Source organism: Notamacropus eugenii, chromosome 7 (genome assembly GCF_028372415.1).
Source record: "Notamacropus eugenii isolate mMacEug1 chromosome 7, mMacEug1.pri_v2, whole genome shotgun sequence".
Lineage (NCBI taxonomy): Eukaryota > Metazoa > Chordata > Mammalia > Diprotodontia > Macropodidae > Notamacropus > Notamacropus eugenii.
Genome location: NC_092878.1, coordinates 82,381,510 through 82,401,853, shown reverse-complemented (window position 1 = coordinate 82,401,853; position 20,344 = coordinate 82,381,510). Strand labels below are relative to the sequence as shown.

General features: G+C 36.3%; 1 protein-coding gene across 26 annotated transcripts in view; it reads left to right on the top strand.

The window, feature by feature from the left end:
* NEK1 (NIMA related kinase 1) overlaps positions 1 to 20,344 on the top strand; it is a 162,556-nt gene that overhangs the window by 137,050 nt on the left and 5,162 nt on the right. For all 26 annotated transcript variants that reach the window (XM_072623342.1, XM_072623352.1, XM_072623353.1 and 23 more), the window contains 3 exons: positions 3,701 to 3,927; positions 5,158 to 5,291; positions 5,788 to 5,920. In XM_072623342.1, the coding sequence (XP_072479443.1) occupies positions 3,701 to 3,927; positions 5,158 to 5,291; positions 5,788 to 5,920 (494 nt within the window). The remainder of the gene's footprint in view (positions 1 to 3,700; positions 3,928 to 5,157; positions 5,292 to 5,787; positions 5,921 to 20,344) is intronic.

Below are 20,344 nucleotides of genomic sequence, written 5' to 3'. Positions count from 1 at the left end.
TTACTATTTCAATAGTATATATTGGGAATGTTCAGTTTTGGAATGTTCATTTATTTTTTTTATTTAAATTTATGGGTTCCAAATTTTCTCCCCATTTCCCTCCCCCCACCCCTAAACACTGAGCATTCTAATTACCCCTATCACCAATTTGTCCTCCCTTCTAACGTCCCTCCCTTCCCTTATCCCCATCTTCTCTTTTGTTTTGTAGGGCAAGATAAATTTCTATACCCCATTACCTGTATTTCTTATTTCCTAGTTGCAAAAACAATACTCAACAGTTGTTCCTAAAACTTTTGAGTTCCAACTTCTCTTCATCCCTCCCTCCTCACCTATTCCCTTTGGGAAGACAAGCAATTCAATATAGGTCATATCTGTGTAGTTTTGCAAATGACTTCCATAATAGTCATGTTGTGTAAGACTAACTATATTTCCCTCCATCCTATCCTGCCCCCCGTTGCTTCCATTCTCTCTTTTGATCCTATCCCTCCCCAAGAGTGCTCCCTCCTCCCACTGCCCTCCTTTCCATTATCCCCCCCCACCCTGCTTATCCACTTTCTCCCCCAGTATCCTGTATTGTAAGATAGGTTTTCATACCAAAATGAGTGTGCATTTTATTCCTTCCTTTAATCGAATGTGATGAGAGTAAGCTTCATGTTTTTCTCTCACCTCCCTCCTTTTTCCCTCCACTGAAAAGTCTTTTACTTGCCTCTTTTATGAGAGATAATTTGCCCCATTCCATTTCTCCCTTTCTCCTCCCAATATATTTCTCTCTCACTGCTTAATTTCATTATTTAAAGATATAATCCCATCCTACTCAATTCACCCTGTGCTCTGTGTGTGTGTGTGTGTGTGTGTGTGTGTGTGTGTGTGTGTGTGTGTGTAATCCCACCCACTACCCAGATACTGAAAAAAGTTTCAAGAGTTACAACTATTGTCTTTCCATGTAGGAATGTAAATAGTTCAACTTTAGTAAGTCCCTTATGATTTCTCTTTGCTGTTCACCTTTCATGCTTCTCTTGATTCTTGTGTTTTAAGGTCACATTTTCTTTTCAGCTCTGATCTTTTCATCCAGAATGCTTGAAAGTCCTCTGTTTCATTGAAAGACCATTTTCCCTGAAGTAGTATACTCAGTTTTGCTGGGTAGTGATTCTTGGTTTTAGTCCTAGTTCCTTTGATTTCTGGAATATCCTATTCCACGCCCTTCGATCCCTTAATGTAGAAGCTGCTAGATCTTGTGTTATCCTGATTGTATTTCCACAATACTTGAATTGTCTCTTTCTAGCTGCTTGCAATATTTTCTCCTTGACCTGGGAACTCTGGAATTTGGCCACAATGTTCCTAGGAGTTTCTCTTTTTGGATCTCTTTCAGGAAGGGAATGGTGGATTCTTTCAATATTTATTTTGCCCCTTGGTTCTGGAATATCAGGGCAGTTTTCCCTGATAATTTCATGAAAGATGATGTCTAGGCTCTTTTTTTGATCAAGGCTTTCAGGTAGTCCCATAATTTTTAAATTGTCTCTCCTGGATCTATTTTCCAGGTCAGTTGTTTTTCCCATGAGATATTTCACATTATCTTCCATTTTTTCATTCTTTTGGTTTGGTTTTGTGATTTCTTGGTTTCTCATAAAGTCATTAGCCTCCATCTCTTCCATTCTAATTTTGAAAGAACTATTTTCTTCAGTGAGCTTTTGGACCTCCTTTTCCATTTGGCTAATTCTTCTTTTTAAAGCATTCTTCTCCTCATTGGCTTTTTGAACCTCTTTTGCCAATTGAGTTAGCCTATTTTTGAAGGTGTTATTTTCTTCAGCATTTTTTTGGGTCTCCTTTAGCAAGGTGTTGACCCACTTTTCATGCTTTTCTTGCATCTCTCTCATTTCTCTTCCCAATTTTTCCTCCACCTCCCTTATTTGATTTTCAAAATCCTTTTTGAGCTCTTCCATGGCCTGAGCCCACTGAATATTTATTTTGGATGTTTGGGATACAGAAGCCTTGACTTTTGTGTCTTTCCCTGATGGTAAGTATTGTTCTTCCTCATCTGAAAGGATGGGAGAAGATATCTGTTCACCAAGAAAGTAACCTTCTATGGTCTTATTTTTTTTCCCTTTTTTGGGCATTTTTCCCAACCAGTTACTTGACTTTTGGGTCCTTTGTCAAGAGTAGGGTATGCTCTGGGAATCTGTCAGATCTCAGTTCCTCCAAGGTGATACAATCAAGCATGTACTGGTCTGGGTGCAGAGAGGAATTTTTGTGCCTGGAATCTTAGCAGAGTTTCCTCTCCAAGCCACCTGGCCTCCAGTTCTGCCAAGTCAGCACTGGGGGCTGATTTTCAGTTAAGCTGTGTGGGCAGGGCCACCATTCAGTGTGAGACAAAGACCAGCTCCCTCAGGGCCTCTACTCAGGGCTGAGGTAAGACTCAGCTCTTCAGTGCCCCCAGGGGTTTTTACGCTCCAACAATGGATGTGGGCGGCTGTACAGGCTGCTATGTGGCCTCTGTGGCCGCTGCGTGCTGCTGGAGCTATGGGAAGGCCCTTCTCCCTTCCTGGCCAGCTGAAAGAATCCTGTCACTGACCTTTGGCGCCTGTGGGTTGAGGGATCTGTGAACCTGCTGCTGCTGGGACTGGAGATTCCACAACTGGAGATTCTGCCCCCAAGGGCTGTTCAGGAGCCACACTGAGCCGCCCAGGCTGGACTGGGCTCCTCTCCACGTCTGGTGCAATATATGTTTCCTGTGGGCCTCTCAGGTCACCCTGGACTGGAAATCTCCTCCATTCTGTTGTTCTCCACTTCTGCTGTTCCACAGTTTGTTGAGAGGCCCTCTCTACAGGTTTTTTATGTGCTGTGTGCGGAAAGCCTCCATATCTATGTCTTTCTACTCCACCATCTTGGGTCCGCCCCCTGGAATGTTCATATTTATAAAATATTAGCTAATGGTATTTTACTCTGTTTTACAAAATAGTTATGGTATTATTGATATTGCAGATCTATAAAAAATTCTTAGGGTTATTAATTCCTTACTTTTAGTTTATGTTAAAATTTAGTTTTAAAATCCTTATAGAAAACTTTTTATCTGAGTGAACAATAGCCAGATTTTTAAAAAAAAAAACACAAAAACCTTTTATTCCTTTATACCTACTAGTTGGTAACAAAACTTCACATTTAAGTTTTCTTTGTTTATGAAAGATAATTTGTAAAAATGATGACGTATTTTGAAAACTTTTACTATCTTCATATGGAAAAATTTCCCTGTAGTATTTCTTTCAAATCACTTTCATTCCCTAAATATTCCAGGTAATCATTTCTTTACTGAATTTGCTAAATCTTCTAAAATATTGCCATATTACAAATTAGGGCAAATGAGAAGGCAAAGCTGCTTTTATATTTAGTCTGCTAAAATATTGTGGATAGATATTTCAAAACTTAAGTAATTGTTAAACTAGTATTTATAGTAATGTGATTTAATTAAGCAACTAAAATTCATTTTAAAGGGACCCATTTATATTATTATAATACCTAGAATTATATTTTGCATTTGTTTTGAATTTTAAATCTTTTAAACATTTGACAGTATTATATATTTTATATGAACTTTATCGTACACTATATTACCATCTAAGCTCTCTGCCAACAAGTAATATGGATTTAAAACATATCATGGAATGTAAAGAAATGTGATTATGATGTTCTGGTTCTTAAATTTCAGAATATTTGGGGAGGCAGACCCAGATTTACAGGAGCTTCAGGCCTCTATGGAAAGGTTGCTTCGAGAACCTAGTGAAGAATATAGTGAACCACCTAATGAAGAATCTAGTGAAGAAGAAACTGACATAAAGTCCGTCAATGAGGGACCTATAGCAAATGGCACAGAACTTGCTGATGAGGATGACAACATAAGCAGTGAAAGTGCTCTTAATGAAGAGTGGCATTCAGGTGAAAATAAAACAGTGTGATTGTTAGTCTCTTTTGAAGTATCAACTCAGAACAAATGATTTTTAAGTAAAGTATATTTTAAGAGAAAGGCATTTTTCCAGATCTAAAATAAGTGGAGCACTAGGAAAGTTTTAAGAGGGAAAAGAAAAGTCATACTCTCTTTTTTCTTCCTAAAGTATGGGGGCATCCTTTTATTGGACAATTATCTGAAACTAATCAAGCTTGCTCCCAGCCATTGCTTGGCTTCCCTCTCTAGGTGGTGTTTTCTAGCTCTTCACTGGTAGAAGTCAATGCTGTGAACCACTTTTAAAATAATTTGATTCCTGTTCACCATTTTTGTTATTAAGACGATTAATACTTGCGCTATCAATTTAATTTCTTAAAGATTAAATTTTTTTTGGAGATTTGTCTTTATGCCTTTCTCAATTTACTTGAAGGATGCATTAGTCTGTTTCTAGTAACTATTCAGCCATTGACTATATGCATTAATAAGTTTTTAGTTTTGCCTTTTTAAATAGCATCTTGTCTTTTGCTAATGTTTTCAAACTTTCTTCAGTGTACTTTGAGTAAAAGAAAAATGTTGAATCCATATAGTATTTTCCCTACTACTTTCCTGAAATTTTAATAATATGAAAATTTTATTTATATTTGGCTTTTCTTTCATATTACTTTTTCACTTGAATGCTCATTTTTTTTCTGCCTAGTAAAGTAAGATGCTAACAATTAAATTTCTTAGATATTTAGAGTTGCTAACTTGGATAGGCATAATACTGTACATTTTTAGTTTTTATTAATTTAGTCAACATCTTTATGTATGTCAGCATTTTAATCTAATTGATCTAACACCTTTCAGTTTTTTTAAAAAAACCTTCCTAAAGTAAATTTAGAACCAGAGGAAACACTAGAAAATGCCTGTTCCCTCAGAAAGTTAAAGCACCTCATTTAATAGACTTGCCAAGGTCATCCTGATGATGAACAGCAAAGGTGGGATTTGAACCCAAATCTTCTTACTCCAAATCCAATGCATTTGCCACTCTACCATGGCACGTTATTGTTAATGGTATTAAATTAGCAATGACTACAATTTTTGGTAGTGAAAGTAGCATGTGCCATTGTTTATTATTTGTGGAAGAATTAAACTCATTTTTTGACTGTTATGATACATATCATTTTATATCTAATTTTTGTTCTTTTGATCATTAAGTAATTGCCTTATTTTCCCCTTGTTAGATTACAGTGATGGTGATATTGCCAGTGAATGTGGGGAATGTGATAGTGTCTTTAACCACTTAGAGGAACTGAGACTTGATCTGGAGCAGGAAATAGGCTTTGATAAATTCATCGAAGTTTATGATAAAATAAAGGTTGGTAGAATGCGAATTAAATTTATACTTGCTGACAATCCCAAATGACTTGTGATGAAAAATGCTATCTGATAGCCTTCAGAGAAAGAGTTGATGGCATCTGAATATAGACATAATATAGAAATGTTTTATGTAATTGTACATGTGTCACCTATAACAGATTGCTCTCTGAGAGATGGGAAGGGACAGGCGGAGGGGACAGAATTTGGAACTCAGAACTTTCACAAAAAATGTTAAAAGTCATTTTTACATGTCAGTGAAGGGGAAATAAAATTTTAAAAATGAAAAAAATTTATATTTGTTTTTGGAATGTATTCTGTATACAAATGAAGTATCTTTATAGTCATTGTATTAATAAGTACTGAAAATATCCATAGTATTAATCAAATTAATCAGATTAGAAAATGGTATATTAAAATTAGAAAAAGGTAATTAAATGTTACCTATTACACTTAAATAGTGTTCATTAAAATTTTGGAATTGTCATTTCATATAGGCAATACATGAAGATGAAGATGAGAAAATTGAGATTTGTTCAACAATAGTTCAGAATATTCTGGGAAATGAACATAAGCACCTCTATCCTAAGATCCTTCATCTAGTCATGGCAGATGGAGCCTATCAGGAAGGTAAAAATTGTTTCAAAAATTATTATTAAATATTGAATGCCTGCTTTTAATGTATTTAATTGGAAAGGCAATTTAGATTCCAAAATTAAATACAAAAGTTTGAATATCTTTGACTAGATGTAATATTATTTAAATTAATTTGATTTGTTTTTGATTTTGAAATTGTGATTTCCTCAGTGTGAGTATTCCTTTCACTGATGCATGTCACAATTTTTCTGTACTTTGAAAGATAATATTCACGAGTTCCTGTGGCTGAAAAATGCATCACTCTTTGGACACCTGGAGAAATGTCTATGAATTTCACTGAGCTTGTTCTCAGAAAACAACCTGTCACCAGGGCTTTACTTTTGAAACCTTTTCTGCTTAGTAAGATTTGGTTAGAGCTGAAAATACCAGAAACTTATAAGAACATTGATTTGAGAAAAAAAAATAGATATGAAGAATCAAGAGGTCTGATACAAAGAAAACAATTACGAATTAATAAAACAAAAGTAGTGTTTTTGTTTTGTTTTGGAATAACAGCCAAATGACATAGATTGGGGGTTGGGAGAAGAAGAAAGAAGAGGGATGAAAAAAATAGTGATTTCTATATAACAAATGTATAAACAAAACTTGTAGAAAGAGAATGGGGAATGGGACAGATTGACAATCCCAAAGTGACTGTGCCATCTCAAATAGGGAAATTAATGCATATTTTTACTTAAGTGATTTAAGATATGGGAACGATACTTAGGAGGAATATTATGGTCTTATTAGGATTACTTCTAGTCAAATAAGATTGCATTCCTTTCTGATAAAATGAATAATTTGACAAAGTATGGTTAAAAACATGGAAATTCTTAGCTTTTCAACATAGAGGAAATTATTAAGAAGAAAATATATTTGATTACATGAAAATAAAGGACTTTTATTGAACAAACAATATATTCAGAATTTAAAGGAAATAAACACATGGGGGAAATCTTTGCTATAAATTTTTCTGTTAAAAGATTTGACGTTCAAAATCTATAAGGAATTAACAAGAATAAGATCTATTCTCTGATTTTAAAAAGTTGTAAAAAGATATGAATGGGTAGTCCCTGAAAAAAACCCAAGACTCACATGAAAAATTATACAGTACAGTAATGAAACTGTGGAAAAACAGGTATACTGTTGTGCTGCTAGAGTAACTGACTGTTAGGTCAGTCATTTAGGAGAGCAGTTTGGCATTATACCTCACGAGCTACAGGACCATTTGTACCTTTAAACCTACTAATAGCACTCCTAGGACTGCAAAGCAAGCAGTTACAGTAGTGACACTAAGCAAGACAAAAAGACCTCACGCATGTGCTCATGTACACCCAGCACTGTAAACTACCCCTCTTATTTAGGTTCCAGGATGGAATCTACAGGGAGCTCAGAAACTTGGCCTTCAGTGTAGAATCTGACTAACCTTTCTCATCACCACTATCTCTCTTCACAGCTCCTCTGTATTTCTTATATATGTATTTATTCCTCTTACCCCATGGCCCACTCATAGACTCAGGCAGCTTCTAGCTCCTGACATATGCCCAGGTGACCCATTAACACTATTATCTCTCTCTTACAGGTATAACAAATGTATCACTCTTACATTGGGTCTTCTCCATTCTCTTACCTTTCTTAACTATACCATCAAGCTAATTTCTCCCACCACACTTTTAACACCAGTACTGAAGGTATATAACAATGCTTCTTCAGTAGAGCATAATTTGCACCTGTGTGCCTCTGCAGCTTCCTTCAGGGAGGCTATTCCCCCATTGGCATTCTCAGCTACCTTATTTGTATTAGCAAAAAATGAAAACAGCCTTTATCCACAGATTGGGAGTGAATAAATTCTGGTGTATGAATGTAATGAGATATTATTGTAGTCTAAGATGACAGAGCAGAGAAAATAGGTTAGCATTTATATATGTATATGTGTGTGTGTAATGTATATATATATATGTGTATGTGTGTGTGTGTGTGTGTGTGTGTATATATGAAACATTTCATAGATACAAAACATTTAGTATCCTGATTACTATAAGAGCAATAAAATGCAGAGAAGTGAAACAAAACATTTAGGAGATACAGAAATAAGTATGATCACTTGTCATGTATTATGAATATATATGTTTTTAAAAGATTTTTCTAATCTGTACATAATAAGTTTATAGTTTCATATATGTATTTTTTAAATTTTTTTACTCAGATGTGTTTATTGATGTTGGTTTATGATTTCCTCAATTCTCCTATATCATTCCTTCCCCCATCCTTTCAACTGTAAGACCTTGCCTCATATTTCACCCAAAAAATTTTAAATTATTGATTGAGAGCTCTCTATTTTTTTCTTCTTTACTCTTTCACATTATTCAGATGTCTTCTACCACCATCTTTTCCTTCACCCCTGACTCACCTGAGGAGGTGACCCTTTTCCTTACCCAAGACAAAACCTTCTACCTTCACCTTTGATCTCATTCAATCCCATCTTCTCCAGTAGATTGCCCCTTTTGTCACCCTCATTCTCACTAATAATCTTCAATTTCACCCTATCTGCTAGTTACTTCCCTGATGACTACAAACATACCCATGTCTCCCTGTCCTTTAAAAAGAAAACAAAAAAACAAATCTCTTAATTCATCTATCCCTCCTAGCTATTGTCTAATACCTTTCCTCCCTTTGGTTGCTAAACTCTACCTAAATTAATTTACTTATTCAGTGCCATACCAAACTACCAAAAATGATTTTGTAGAGCTAGAAAAATCATAACTAAATTCATCTGGAAGAACAAAAAGTTCAAAATATCCAGGGAATTAATGAAAAGAAATGCAAGAGAAGGTGACCTAGCCGTACTAGGTCTAAAACTGTATTATAAAGCAGCAGTCAGCAAAACTACTTGGTACCAGCTAAGAAATAAAGTGGTGGATCAGTGGAATAGGTTAGGTATACAAGACATAATACTCAATGACTGTAGTAATCTACTGTTTGATAAACCAAAAAACTTCAGCTTCTGGGATAAGAACTCACTATTTAACAAAAACTGGAAAATAGTAAGGCAGAAACTAGGCCATCTCATATCCTATACCAAGATGAAGTCAGAATGGGTACATGATTTAGATATAAAGGCTGATACTATAAACAGATTAGGAAAGCAACAAATAGTTTACCTGTCAGATCTATGGTGAAGGGAAGAATTTATGACCAAACAAGAAATAGAGAACATTATGAAATGCAAAATGGATAATTTTGATTACATTAAATTGAAAAGGTTTTGCGCAAGCAACACCAGTACAGCCAAGGTTAGAAGAGAAGAAGAAAGCTGGGAAACAATTTTTACAGCCAGCGTCTCTGATAAAGGCCTAATTTCTAAAATATATAAAGAACTGAGTTAAATTTATAAGAATACAAGTCATTCCCTAGGTGATAAATGGCAAAGGATAGGAACAGGCAGTTTTCAGATGAAAAAATTAAAGCTATTCAGAGTCATATGAAAAAATGTTCTAAATCACTATTGATGAAGGAAGCAACTCTGAGGTACCATGTCACACCTATCAGATTGGCTAACATGATAAATCTTGGAGAAGATGTGGGAAAATTGGAACACTAATACATTGTTGGTGGAGTTGTGAACTGATACCACCATTCTAGAAAACAATTTGAAGTATGCCAAAGGGCTATAAAACTGTGCATACTCTTTGACCCAGCAATATTGCTTCTAGGTCTGTACCCCAAAGAGATCATAAAAATGGGAAGGGGTCCACATGTACAAAAATTTTTATAGCAGCTCTTTTTATGGTGGCCAAGAATTGGAAATTGAGGGGATGCCCATCAACTGGGGAATGGCTGAACAAGTTGTGGCATATGAATATAATAGAATTCTATTGGTTCATAAGAAATGATGAGCAGGCAGACTTCAGAAAAATCAGGAAATACTTAGATGAACTGATGCTGAGTGAATTGAGCCGAACCAGGAAAATGCTGTACATGGTAATAGCCACAAGGTGTAATGACCAACTTTGATAGACTTAACTCTTCTCAGCAATGCAAGGATCTGAGACACCTCCAGAGGAGTGATGATGGAAGATGCCATGCACACCCAGAAAAAGAACCGTGGAATCTGAATGCAGATCAAAACATTCTGTTTGCTCTCTATTTTGGTTTGTTTCTTCTTCCTCATGGTTCCTCCCATTGGTTCTAATCATCTTTACAAAATGAATAATGTGAAAATATGTTTAATATGAATGTATATTTAGAGTCTATCAGATTGCATGCTGTCTTGGGGAGAGGTCAGGGAAGGGAGGAGAAGAAAATGTAGAACTCAACATCTTATGGAAGTGAATGTTGAAAACTAAAAATTAATTGATTTTTTTTTAAAAAATCAAAAAAATACTTCTACTTTATCTCTTCTTTCTTCTAAATCATCTGCAGTCTGACTTTTGACCACAATCATTCGACTGAAATGCTCTTTCCACAGTTACCAGTGATCTCTTATTTGCCAGGTCATTCCTCTTGACCTTTCTGTAGCCTATGACACTCATTCATCCTTTTCTTGTGGGTACTCTCTCCTTTCTAGATTTCATGACCCAGCTCTTCCCTGGTTCCCCTTCAGTCTGTCTGATTGCTCTTCTGTCACCTTTGCTGGCCCTTATGCAAGTCATGCCCACAAATCATGGGGGTATACACTAGAGTCTATTCTGCACCCTCTTTTTTTCTTCTGACAGTGATATGGGATTCCTATAGGCAACATATTGACTTAGAATAATACAAATGAACCTTATCTCTGTTGTATTGTATTTCTATTTTATTAAATGTTTCCCAATTACATTTTAATTTGGTTCCAGGAGCAAGTTTTGCTCTGCTCTATACTATCTCACTTAGTGATCTCATCAGTTCTCTTGAATGTAATTATCATGTCTGCGCAGATGATTCTCAGTTCTATTTATCTATCTCTAGCCTCTGTCTTGACTTCCATTCTCACTTCACCAACTATTGGTTGCACTCTTGAACTCAGTGTACCAAAGACCTCCCAAACTCATCATACCCAAAAATCATCTTACACACTCCCTACTTCAAACCCCCTTTTCTTCTAAATTTCACTTTTACTCTTTAGAATGCTGCCATCCTCCCATTTGCACAAGCACCCAACCTCACTGTCATCTTTGACTCCTCATTTGCACTCACCTCCATAACCATATATGTCAAGTGTTGCCCCTTCTGTTTTCACAACATCTGTCATATAAATCCTCTTCTCTCTACTCAGAGCACCAACCTGGTACAGGTCTTCAACCCCTCTTGGACCTTTTCAGTAGTTTGCCCTCTCCTCCCCGGTTTATTCCCTAATGAGCTGCCAAAGTGATTTTCTTAAAGCACAGATCACCCTCTCCCTACTCTCCCAGCCCCATTCAATATACTCCATTAACTTTTCCTTCCAGGATTGCATTTAAAGTTCTCTGGCTTTTTAAAGGCCTTCACAGTCAGGCCCTTCCTACCTTTTTGTTATACTTTACTCTCCCCTGGGTCTTCAACTATTTAGAGACACTGGCCTTTCTGATTTGAACACAACGCTATCTTCCAACTCTATATCTTTTCATATGCTATCCCTTATATATCTTGCATTACATAGTTATCTCCATGTTGTTTCCTCCAGTAGAATGTGAGGTCCTCAAGGATGGTGACCTTGTTTTTTGCCTTTCTTTGCCCGGTAATTAGCATAGTGCCTGGCTTATAGTAGTTGCTTAATAAATGTTTTTGACTGACTGAATATTACTATCAAATCAGGTGTGAAATAATTTCCCGAAGCTGTTTGTTTGCTGCTATCATGTAAGATAGTGTTCAAAAAGTTCTAAACTAAAACAGTGTATTTATAATGAAGTACTTTATATATTCCTGTTCATAGATGATGACATAATTTCAACAAACTTTAGAGCACTATTAATCTCAAGCGAAATAAATAATTATTAAATGGAAATCAACCTAACCTCCATACTCCAAAAACAGAGTGGATAAAAATCACACATTGTGCAAATTATGACATATACAGTCAATCTTTAACTTTTGAGGAGGTAGGCTCCTAGAAAACAGTGCAGAAGTCAAAGAGACAAATGTTGATACTTTGATACATGGAACCTTCATGTAGGTGGTTAGGGTCCCACAACCACCAAAAGCTGTAAACATTCACTAGAGATTGCTGAAAATATAGTTTTCTGCATACAATTCTTAGTAACAAAACATTAATTCTGATAATATGCACTTTTCCTAAAATAACCCATAAAATGTGATACACAAATGTGATACACAAATACAAAAATGTGTTACACATTTTTTATCACTAGCAGTTCTCTAGAATTCTGTGACCTTTTATGCTAACATATCAATTTTTGAAAAACTGGTTTCAGACTATTCATTTTGTGTCACACATGAAATCTGCAATGGCATAAACACTGTGCAACAAATGAATTTCTCAAAACTAAAATTTTTTTTATTTAAATTTATTTAAGTTTTCAACATTCATTTCCACAAAATGTTGGGTTCCAAATTTTCTCCCCATTTCCCTCCCCCCACCCCTAAACACCGAGCATTCTAATTACCCCTATCACCAATCTGCCCTCCCTGCTAACATCCCTCCTTTCCCTTATCCCCATCTTCTCTTTTGTCCTATAGGGCAAGATAACTTTCTATACTCCATTACCTGTATTTCTTATTTCCTAGTTGCAAGAACAATACTCAACAGTTGTTCCTAAAATTTTGAGTTCCAGCTTCTCTTCATCCCTCCCTCCCCACCCCTTCCCTTTGAGAAGGCAAGCAATTCAATATAGGCCATATCTGTGTAGTTTTGCAAATGACTTCCATAATAGTCATATTGTGTAAGACTAACTATATTTCCCTCCATCCTATCCTGCCCCCTATTGCTTCCATTCTCTCTTTTGATCCTATCCCTCCCCAAGAGTGTTGACTTCAAATTGCTCCCTCCTCCCATTGCCCTCCCTTCCATCATCCTCCCCACCCTTCTTATCCCCTTCTCCCCCACTTTCCTGTATTGTAAGATAGGTTTTCATACCAAAATGAGTATGCAATTTATTCCTTCCTTTAGTCGAATGTGATGAGAGTAAGCTTCATGTTTTTCTCTCACCTCCCTCCTTTTTCCCTCCACTAAAAAGTCTTCTGCTTGCCTCTTTTATGAGAGATAATTTGCCCCATTCCATTTCTCCCTTTCTCCTCCCAATATATTTCTCTCTCACTGCTTAATTTCATTATTTAAAGATATAATCCCATCCTACTCAATTCACCCTGTGCTCTGTGTGTGTGTGTGTGTGTGTGTGTAATCCCACCCACTACCCAGATACTGAAAAAAGTTTCAAGAGTTACAACTATTGTCTTTCCATGTAGGAATGTAAATAGTTCAACTTTAGTAAGTCCCTTATGATTTCTCTTTGCTGTTCACCTTTCATGCTTCTCTTGATTCTTGTGTTTTAAGGTCACATTTTCTTTTCAGCTCTGATCTTTTCATCCAGAATGCTTGAAAGTCCTCTGTTTCATTGAAAGACCATTTTCCCTGAAGTAGTATACTCAGTTTTGCTGGGTAGTGATTCTTGGTTTTAGTCCTAGTTCCTTTGATTTCTGGAATATCCTATTCCACGCCCTTCGATCCCTTAATGTAGAAGCTGCTAGATCTTGTGTTATCCTGATTGTATTTCCACAATACTTGAATTGTCTCTTTCTAGCTGCTTGCAATATTTTCTCCTTGACCTGGGAACTCTGGAATTTGGCCACAATGTTCCTAGGAGTTTCTCTTTTTGGATCTCTTTCAGGAAGGGATTGGTGGATTCTTTCAATATTTATTTTGCCCCTTGGTTCTGGAATATCAGGGCAGTTTTCCCTGATAATTTCATGAAAGATGATGTCTAGGCTCTTTTTTTGATCAAGGCTTTCAGGTAGTCCCATAATTTTTAAATTGTCTCTCCTGGATCTATTTTCCAGGTCAGTTGTTTTTCCCATGAGATATTTCACATTATCTTCCATTTTTTCATTCTTTTGGTTTGGTTTTGTGATTTCTTGGTTTCTCATAAAGTCATTAGCCTCCATCTCTTCCATTCTAATTTTGAAAGAACTATTTTCTTCAATGAGCTTTTGGACCTCCTTTTCCATTTGGCTAATTCTTCTTTTTAAAGCATTCTTCTCCTCATTGGCTTTTTGAACCTCTTTTGCCAATTGAGTTAGCCTATTTTTGAAGGTGTTATTTTCTTCAGCATTTTTTTGGGTCTCCTTTAGCAAGGTGTTGACCCACTTTTCATGCTTTTCTTGCATCTCTCTCATTTCTCTTCCCAATTTTTCCTCCACCTCCCTTACTTGATTTTCAAAATCCGTTTTGAGCTCTTCCATGGCCTGAGCCCACTGAATATTTATTTTGGATGTTTGGGATACAGAAGCCTTGACTTTTGTGTCTTTCCCTGATGGTAAGTATTGTTCTTCCTCATCTGAAAGGATGGGAGAAGATATCTGTTCACCAAGAAAGTAACCTTCTATGGTCTTATTTTTTTTCCCTTTTTTGGGCATTTTTCCCAACCAGTTACTTGACTTTTGGGTCCTTTGTCAAGAGTAGGGTATGCTCTGGGAATCTGTCAGATCTCAGTTCCTCCAAGGTGATACAATCAAGCATGTACTGGTCTGGGTGCAGAGAGGAATTTTTGTGCCTGGAATCTTAGCAGAGTTTCCTCTCCAAGCCACCTGGCCTCCAGTTCTGCCAAGTCAGCACTGGGGGCTGATTTTCAGTTAAGCTGTGTGGGCAGGGCCACCATTCAGTGTGAGACAAAGACCAGCTCCCTCAGGGCCTCTACTCAGGGCTGAGGTAAGACTCAGCTCTTCAGTGCCCCCAGGGGTTTTTACGCTCCAACAATGGATGTGGGCGGCTGTACAGGCTGCTATGTGGCCTCTGTGGCCGCTGCGTGCTGCTAGAGCTATGGGAAGGCCCTTCTCCCTTCCTGGCCAGCTGAAAGAACCCTGTCACTGACCTTTGGCGCCTGTGGGTTGAGGGATCTGTGAACCTGCTGCTGCTGGGACTGGAGATTCCACAACTGGAGATTCTGCCCCCAAGGGCTGTTCAGGAGCCACACTGAGCCGCCCAGGCTGGACTGGGCTCCTCTCCACATCTGGTGCAACATATGTTTTCTGTGGGCCTCTCAGGTCACCCTGGACTGGAAATTTCCTCCACTCTATTGTTCTCCACTTCTGCTGCTCCAAAATTTGTTGAGAGTCCCTCTCTATAGGTATTTTATGGGCTATGTGGAAAGAGCCTGCCTTTGTGTGTCTTTCTACTCTGCCATCTTGGCTCCACTCCCCAAAACTAAAATTTTTTAACCTGAATCTTACCTTCTGTGTCAGATGGTCATGTGAGGGCATTATACTTTATACTATAAAGCTGTAAATTTCTTTACCTTGGCCACCCTCCAGAAACCAAGGACTTGGTTGCTAGGACTTTAGTCATTGCTGTCAGAAGATGCCAAGACTGGTGAGGTCACAACCATCACCTTGAAGCCTAAAGGACTTTAATTATGCTTAGGGGGCATGATTGCAACCCAAGGAAAGTATACAATGAATGCAGGGGGAGCTCTTTACAACAGTAGGTTAAACAATATCAGTGAATCACCTCATAAGAGAGTATCTGGAGTGTAAGGTTCACATTGAGGGACGGTGGAATATATGATTTAATTGGTAAAATAGAAGCAAATTATGGAAGGTCTTGAATTCTACATTGAAGTTTAGAATTGATCAACAGAGACATTTGGAAATAGCCTGATAAAAGTACTATTTTAGATCCCTAATCTAGAGAGAAATGTGTAGGACAGCTTAGAATGGATGTAAATAAAGGCTGGAAGATCAGAGCAGCTTGGACTTAGTGCTGGTTTTGGTCATGTGAGAGGCTTTCTTCTGTGGATCTATTTAAGAACCAGATTTTATGCTACCATTTAAATATGGACCTCTAAAGTGAAACAAAGGAAGGTCATTTGATGAAAAAACAGATTTGTGATTCTGTTCCCTACAATTTACTTTGTTCATAGGGCAGAACACAATATTTCCTTCAATTGGTTTATAGGGAATAAAAAAAAGTCTTTCAGTCTTGCAGTTGTTCTGTATCCATAAACAATAGTTTCTGGTAAATTTACAGGGAAAGTTCTCATTTTATTTCTACTCTTGATAAATAGCCATTAAATAAAAGTAGCAACCCCATGGCTATTCCTTTTTTTTTTTTTCCTTGTTCCTGTGCTAAACAATGACTGCCCATTTAGGAGAAAACTATCCCCATCCCCTTCCGTGCATTCTCTCTCTTCCCTCCTAACCACAACCTCACCCAGCCCTGCCCATCTGGAATCCCCTTTCCACAGTGAACAAACTCCTTTATCCTGGACCTCTTTCTCTTACCTTCTTTTCTGTTAGCTCTACAGAGACCTGGTTGTCTTTCTGAAAGTGCTGCATCTCTGGCTGTCCAGTACTGGCTGTATCTTTTTTTCTCCAGCCCTCCCCATGACATGTTGGTTTTAGAGGGTTAGAGGAATACTGTTTGCTCCACTGGCACTGCCAGATTCTACCTCCTTCCCAGAAGCCTTTCCTCCTCTGAAGTCTATTCAGTATAAAATTTCCCCCCAGTCAAATTTATAATGAATATAATACACCAATCCCAAGGTCCTTCTCCTTTATTCCTTTCCTTTGTGAGTTGTTTTTTTTTTTAGTGATACTCATTTTTTAAATTCTGAACTTAAACACAAAAAAATCATTTTTATGTAAACAGTAGAACTAAGAAAGAGGATTCTATATGAAACTGAATGTTTCATATCACTTGCTTTTATTTGTAATGTAATGTAATAAATTCCATATGTTACTTTGAAAACTTTTCTTATCTGTGCTTCTTTCTGAACTTCCATCTGTTTTTCTTCTATGCATTTGTAAAAATTTTTCAGTATCTCTCTGTCAAAGAATATTTACAAGTTTAGTAACTTTTGGGCCATAGTTCTAAATTACTTTAAATAATGGCTGTACCATTTCACAGCTCCACACAAAGTGCATCATTGTGCCTATTTTCTCACAGCCCCTCCAACATTTGTCATTTTCCTTTTTTGTCTACTTAACTGATCTACTAAGTGTGAAGTGGAACCTTGGAGCAGCTTTAATTGGCATTCTCTATTAGTGATTTAGAGTATTTTTTTTTTTTTGGATTGCTATAGATAGCTTGGATTTCTTTCTTTGAGAACTAATTACTCATATCTTTTGACCATTTGTGAGTTGGAGAAAGACTCTGATAAATTTGAATCTGTTCCTTACTTATCCTGCAAATGAGGAATTTTTGTCAAATAGTGAGTTCTTACAGTGATACCTGGCATGTCTTTGGATTTAACAAACACTTGATTACTAGATCATTTGCTTTGTTGTGTACCTAATCTGTAGCATAGATCAACCACTCTTTTTCTAACCAGTATCAGGTTGTTTTTGGTGATTACGGCTTTGAAGTATGGTTTGAGATCTGCTGCTGCTAGACCCTCTTCCTTCCCCATGTTTCCATTATTACCTTGAGATTCATGACCTTCTGTTCCTACAGATAAATGTTATTTTTTTCTAACTGCAAAACAATCCTTTCTCAGATTGATTAATATGACACTGAATAAATAAATTAATTTAGGTAGTATAATTTTTATTATGTTTATTTTATATCTTGCAACATTATTGAATTACTGTTTCAATTAATTTTAGTTGACTCTCTTCAGTTTTCTAAGTGCACCATCATATCATCTGCAAGAAGTAGTAATTTTGCCTCTTCTTATGCCCTCACTTTCTTTTTCTTGTATTGCTTTAGCTGGACATTTCTAGAACTATATCTAATAGTAATTTAACCAGTGGAGACAGTATTTCTTTATCCTTATATTATTGGAAGAGATGCTAATTTACCATCATTGCAAAAATTATATGCATTGATTTTAGATATATATATATATGATTTGATATGTTACAAAAATTTCCATTTATTCCATTGTTTGCAATTTATTCCTATTTATGTAGTGGGGTTTTATTTTCAGTTTTGTGAATCTCATTTTTTATTTTTAGGATTTCTATCTTAGTTTTTAGTTGGAGTTTTTAAATTTGTTGGGTTTCTAGTTGTTGCAGTATCTCCAAAGTATTATCTGTACTTTTAGACATTCAGACCCAAATATTCCCTTGATTCTGGGTTATTTACCCCCTTGGAGGCCCAACTTGCAAAGGTGAGTTGGATGAGAAAGTAGAGCCAGAGGAAACACTTCATTTACTTTGTATTGATTTGATATTTGCTAGTCTACTGATATGTTGTTTTGTCCCAGTAGAACAAGATTTCCTTGAGGACCGGGACTGTTTCTTTTGTCTTTCTGTCCCCTGTGCCTAACACAAGTAGTACCTAATAAGCACTTAATAAAGGTTTGTTGATTGAGCTCACTGTTAACAAATGCCTCTGCACTGATGTAATTAGGTGAACAAAATTTGTTTATTCTTTCTGCTCGATTTATTTGTGTTTGTTGAAGCATTTGTTACCCAGTTAAGCAACTACCTATCTGTACTAAAATTGGGATCATTTATGAATTAACATTAATAACTGATGTCTACTCTTTCCCAGTATTATATTTTAAACATATTTCCTTTCTCCTCACTAAAATTACTTAGAAGCAGCAAATGAGCTAATATGAATCTCATCATCTTTTATTAATAACCATGGTGAAAGATTTGGTGGTAGAGGTAACAGCTAACAATCAGAGAACAAGAAAAAAAATGGCATGGATAATTCAAATATTAACTGATCATCTACTGAATAATAGTAGGCCTGATATTTTTTTTAATGACTCAAAACCCTCAGAACAGTAGCATGCCAGTTTCAAAATAGCCATTTTCTGTACTGCTCTATTTTTAGCCTGTTCTTTTGTTTTTGTCTATATTATAATCTACTTCTCTGATTCTCTCTTACTGGTTTTGTAAATTATATTTTGCTTTTGATATTGTATGTTGCCTTTTCCCTGTCATCCATATTAATGATAAGCTATTTACATAAATATTCAGATCTCTCCAAATGAAGTTCTTAATTCCATCAAAAAACACTGTCTTCCCTATTAAATATAAATGTAGTTTTTAAGCACCATTTTACTTTGGTTCTGTGGCAGATACATACATTCATAAATATTTTCACATCTTTAAGAGTCCATAGAAATTAGTTCTCAGAAAAGAAATCAAAGCAGGTAACTGTTTTCTAATCTTAAGAATTTTTTGTATTTTTGTTTAGATATATCTATCCAAATTCAAATTGAAGAAGTGAATATTAGACATATGAATTGCCATGTGATTTTACCTCTTAATTCTTAGGCTTAAGCATAAATATAAACTGAAGAAAATAATTAAGGTGATTTAGGAGTTGACATAAAAGGAAAAGTATATTTAAAAAGCTACCCAAGAATGTTTTGCACCACCACCCCCCTTTTTTTTTTTACGGAAGCAGTGATGTGGAAGAAGAGGTGCTAGATTTAGAGTTTGAGGACCTGTGTTCAGATCATGGCTCTACTATTTATTAGAGAGAGACAAAGCACTTATTAAGGCTTACTATGTGTCAGGCACTGTACCAAATGCTAGGGGATATAAATACAAGAAACCAAGAAGGTCCCTACTCTCAAAAAGAGTTTATGAGAAGAAAGAGAAGCTGGAAAACAAGGTGGGAGGTGGAGGCAGTCTGGAAAGTGGGATGAGCAGGGAATGAAATGACCATAGCTGGGCCCCTTCAGGTTATGGTGATCCTGTCACCCTTTGGATCACCTCAATCCTCCCAAAGAGCAGACCTCAAGGTGGAAGCATCTTGAAGTGAGAAAGGCAGCTGAGGACTTGGGGACCAGTCCAAGAGTGATTTCAATTACTACTCTCAGTGTAAACCTTGAACAGTTGTCTTAACCTCTTTAGGCCTTAATTCCTTATCTGTAAGATAAGAACGTTAGACTAGATAATTTCCAAGATCCTTTCTAGCTCTAAATCTAGAAGCCTGTGATTCCAAATTATTACATTAAAAATCTAGTGGAAGGATGGCCCTGTGTTCTTAGGCAAGTATGAGGTGGATCTTACTCTATTTAGGGCCTTACTCATGATGTTGATATTTTGTCATAAGGTACATGTTTCACCCACTTCTCAGCACCGTGAGCTACACTTTGTAAATTACTAATGTTAATGAATTGATTGAATGAGGGAGGTGGGCCAAATGTAAATAAAAAGATACAACAATACATATGTGCATGTGTGTGTATAAAACTTACTGTATAAAATTTATTTTAACATTTTCTGCAATTACATTTCTTTATCACTTCTGAGATGATAACTCTACTTACTTCAATGTCTTAATATAATAGCTTATCAGTTTGTTCATTCTCTCTACCAAGG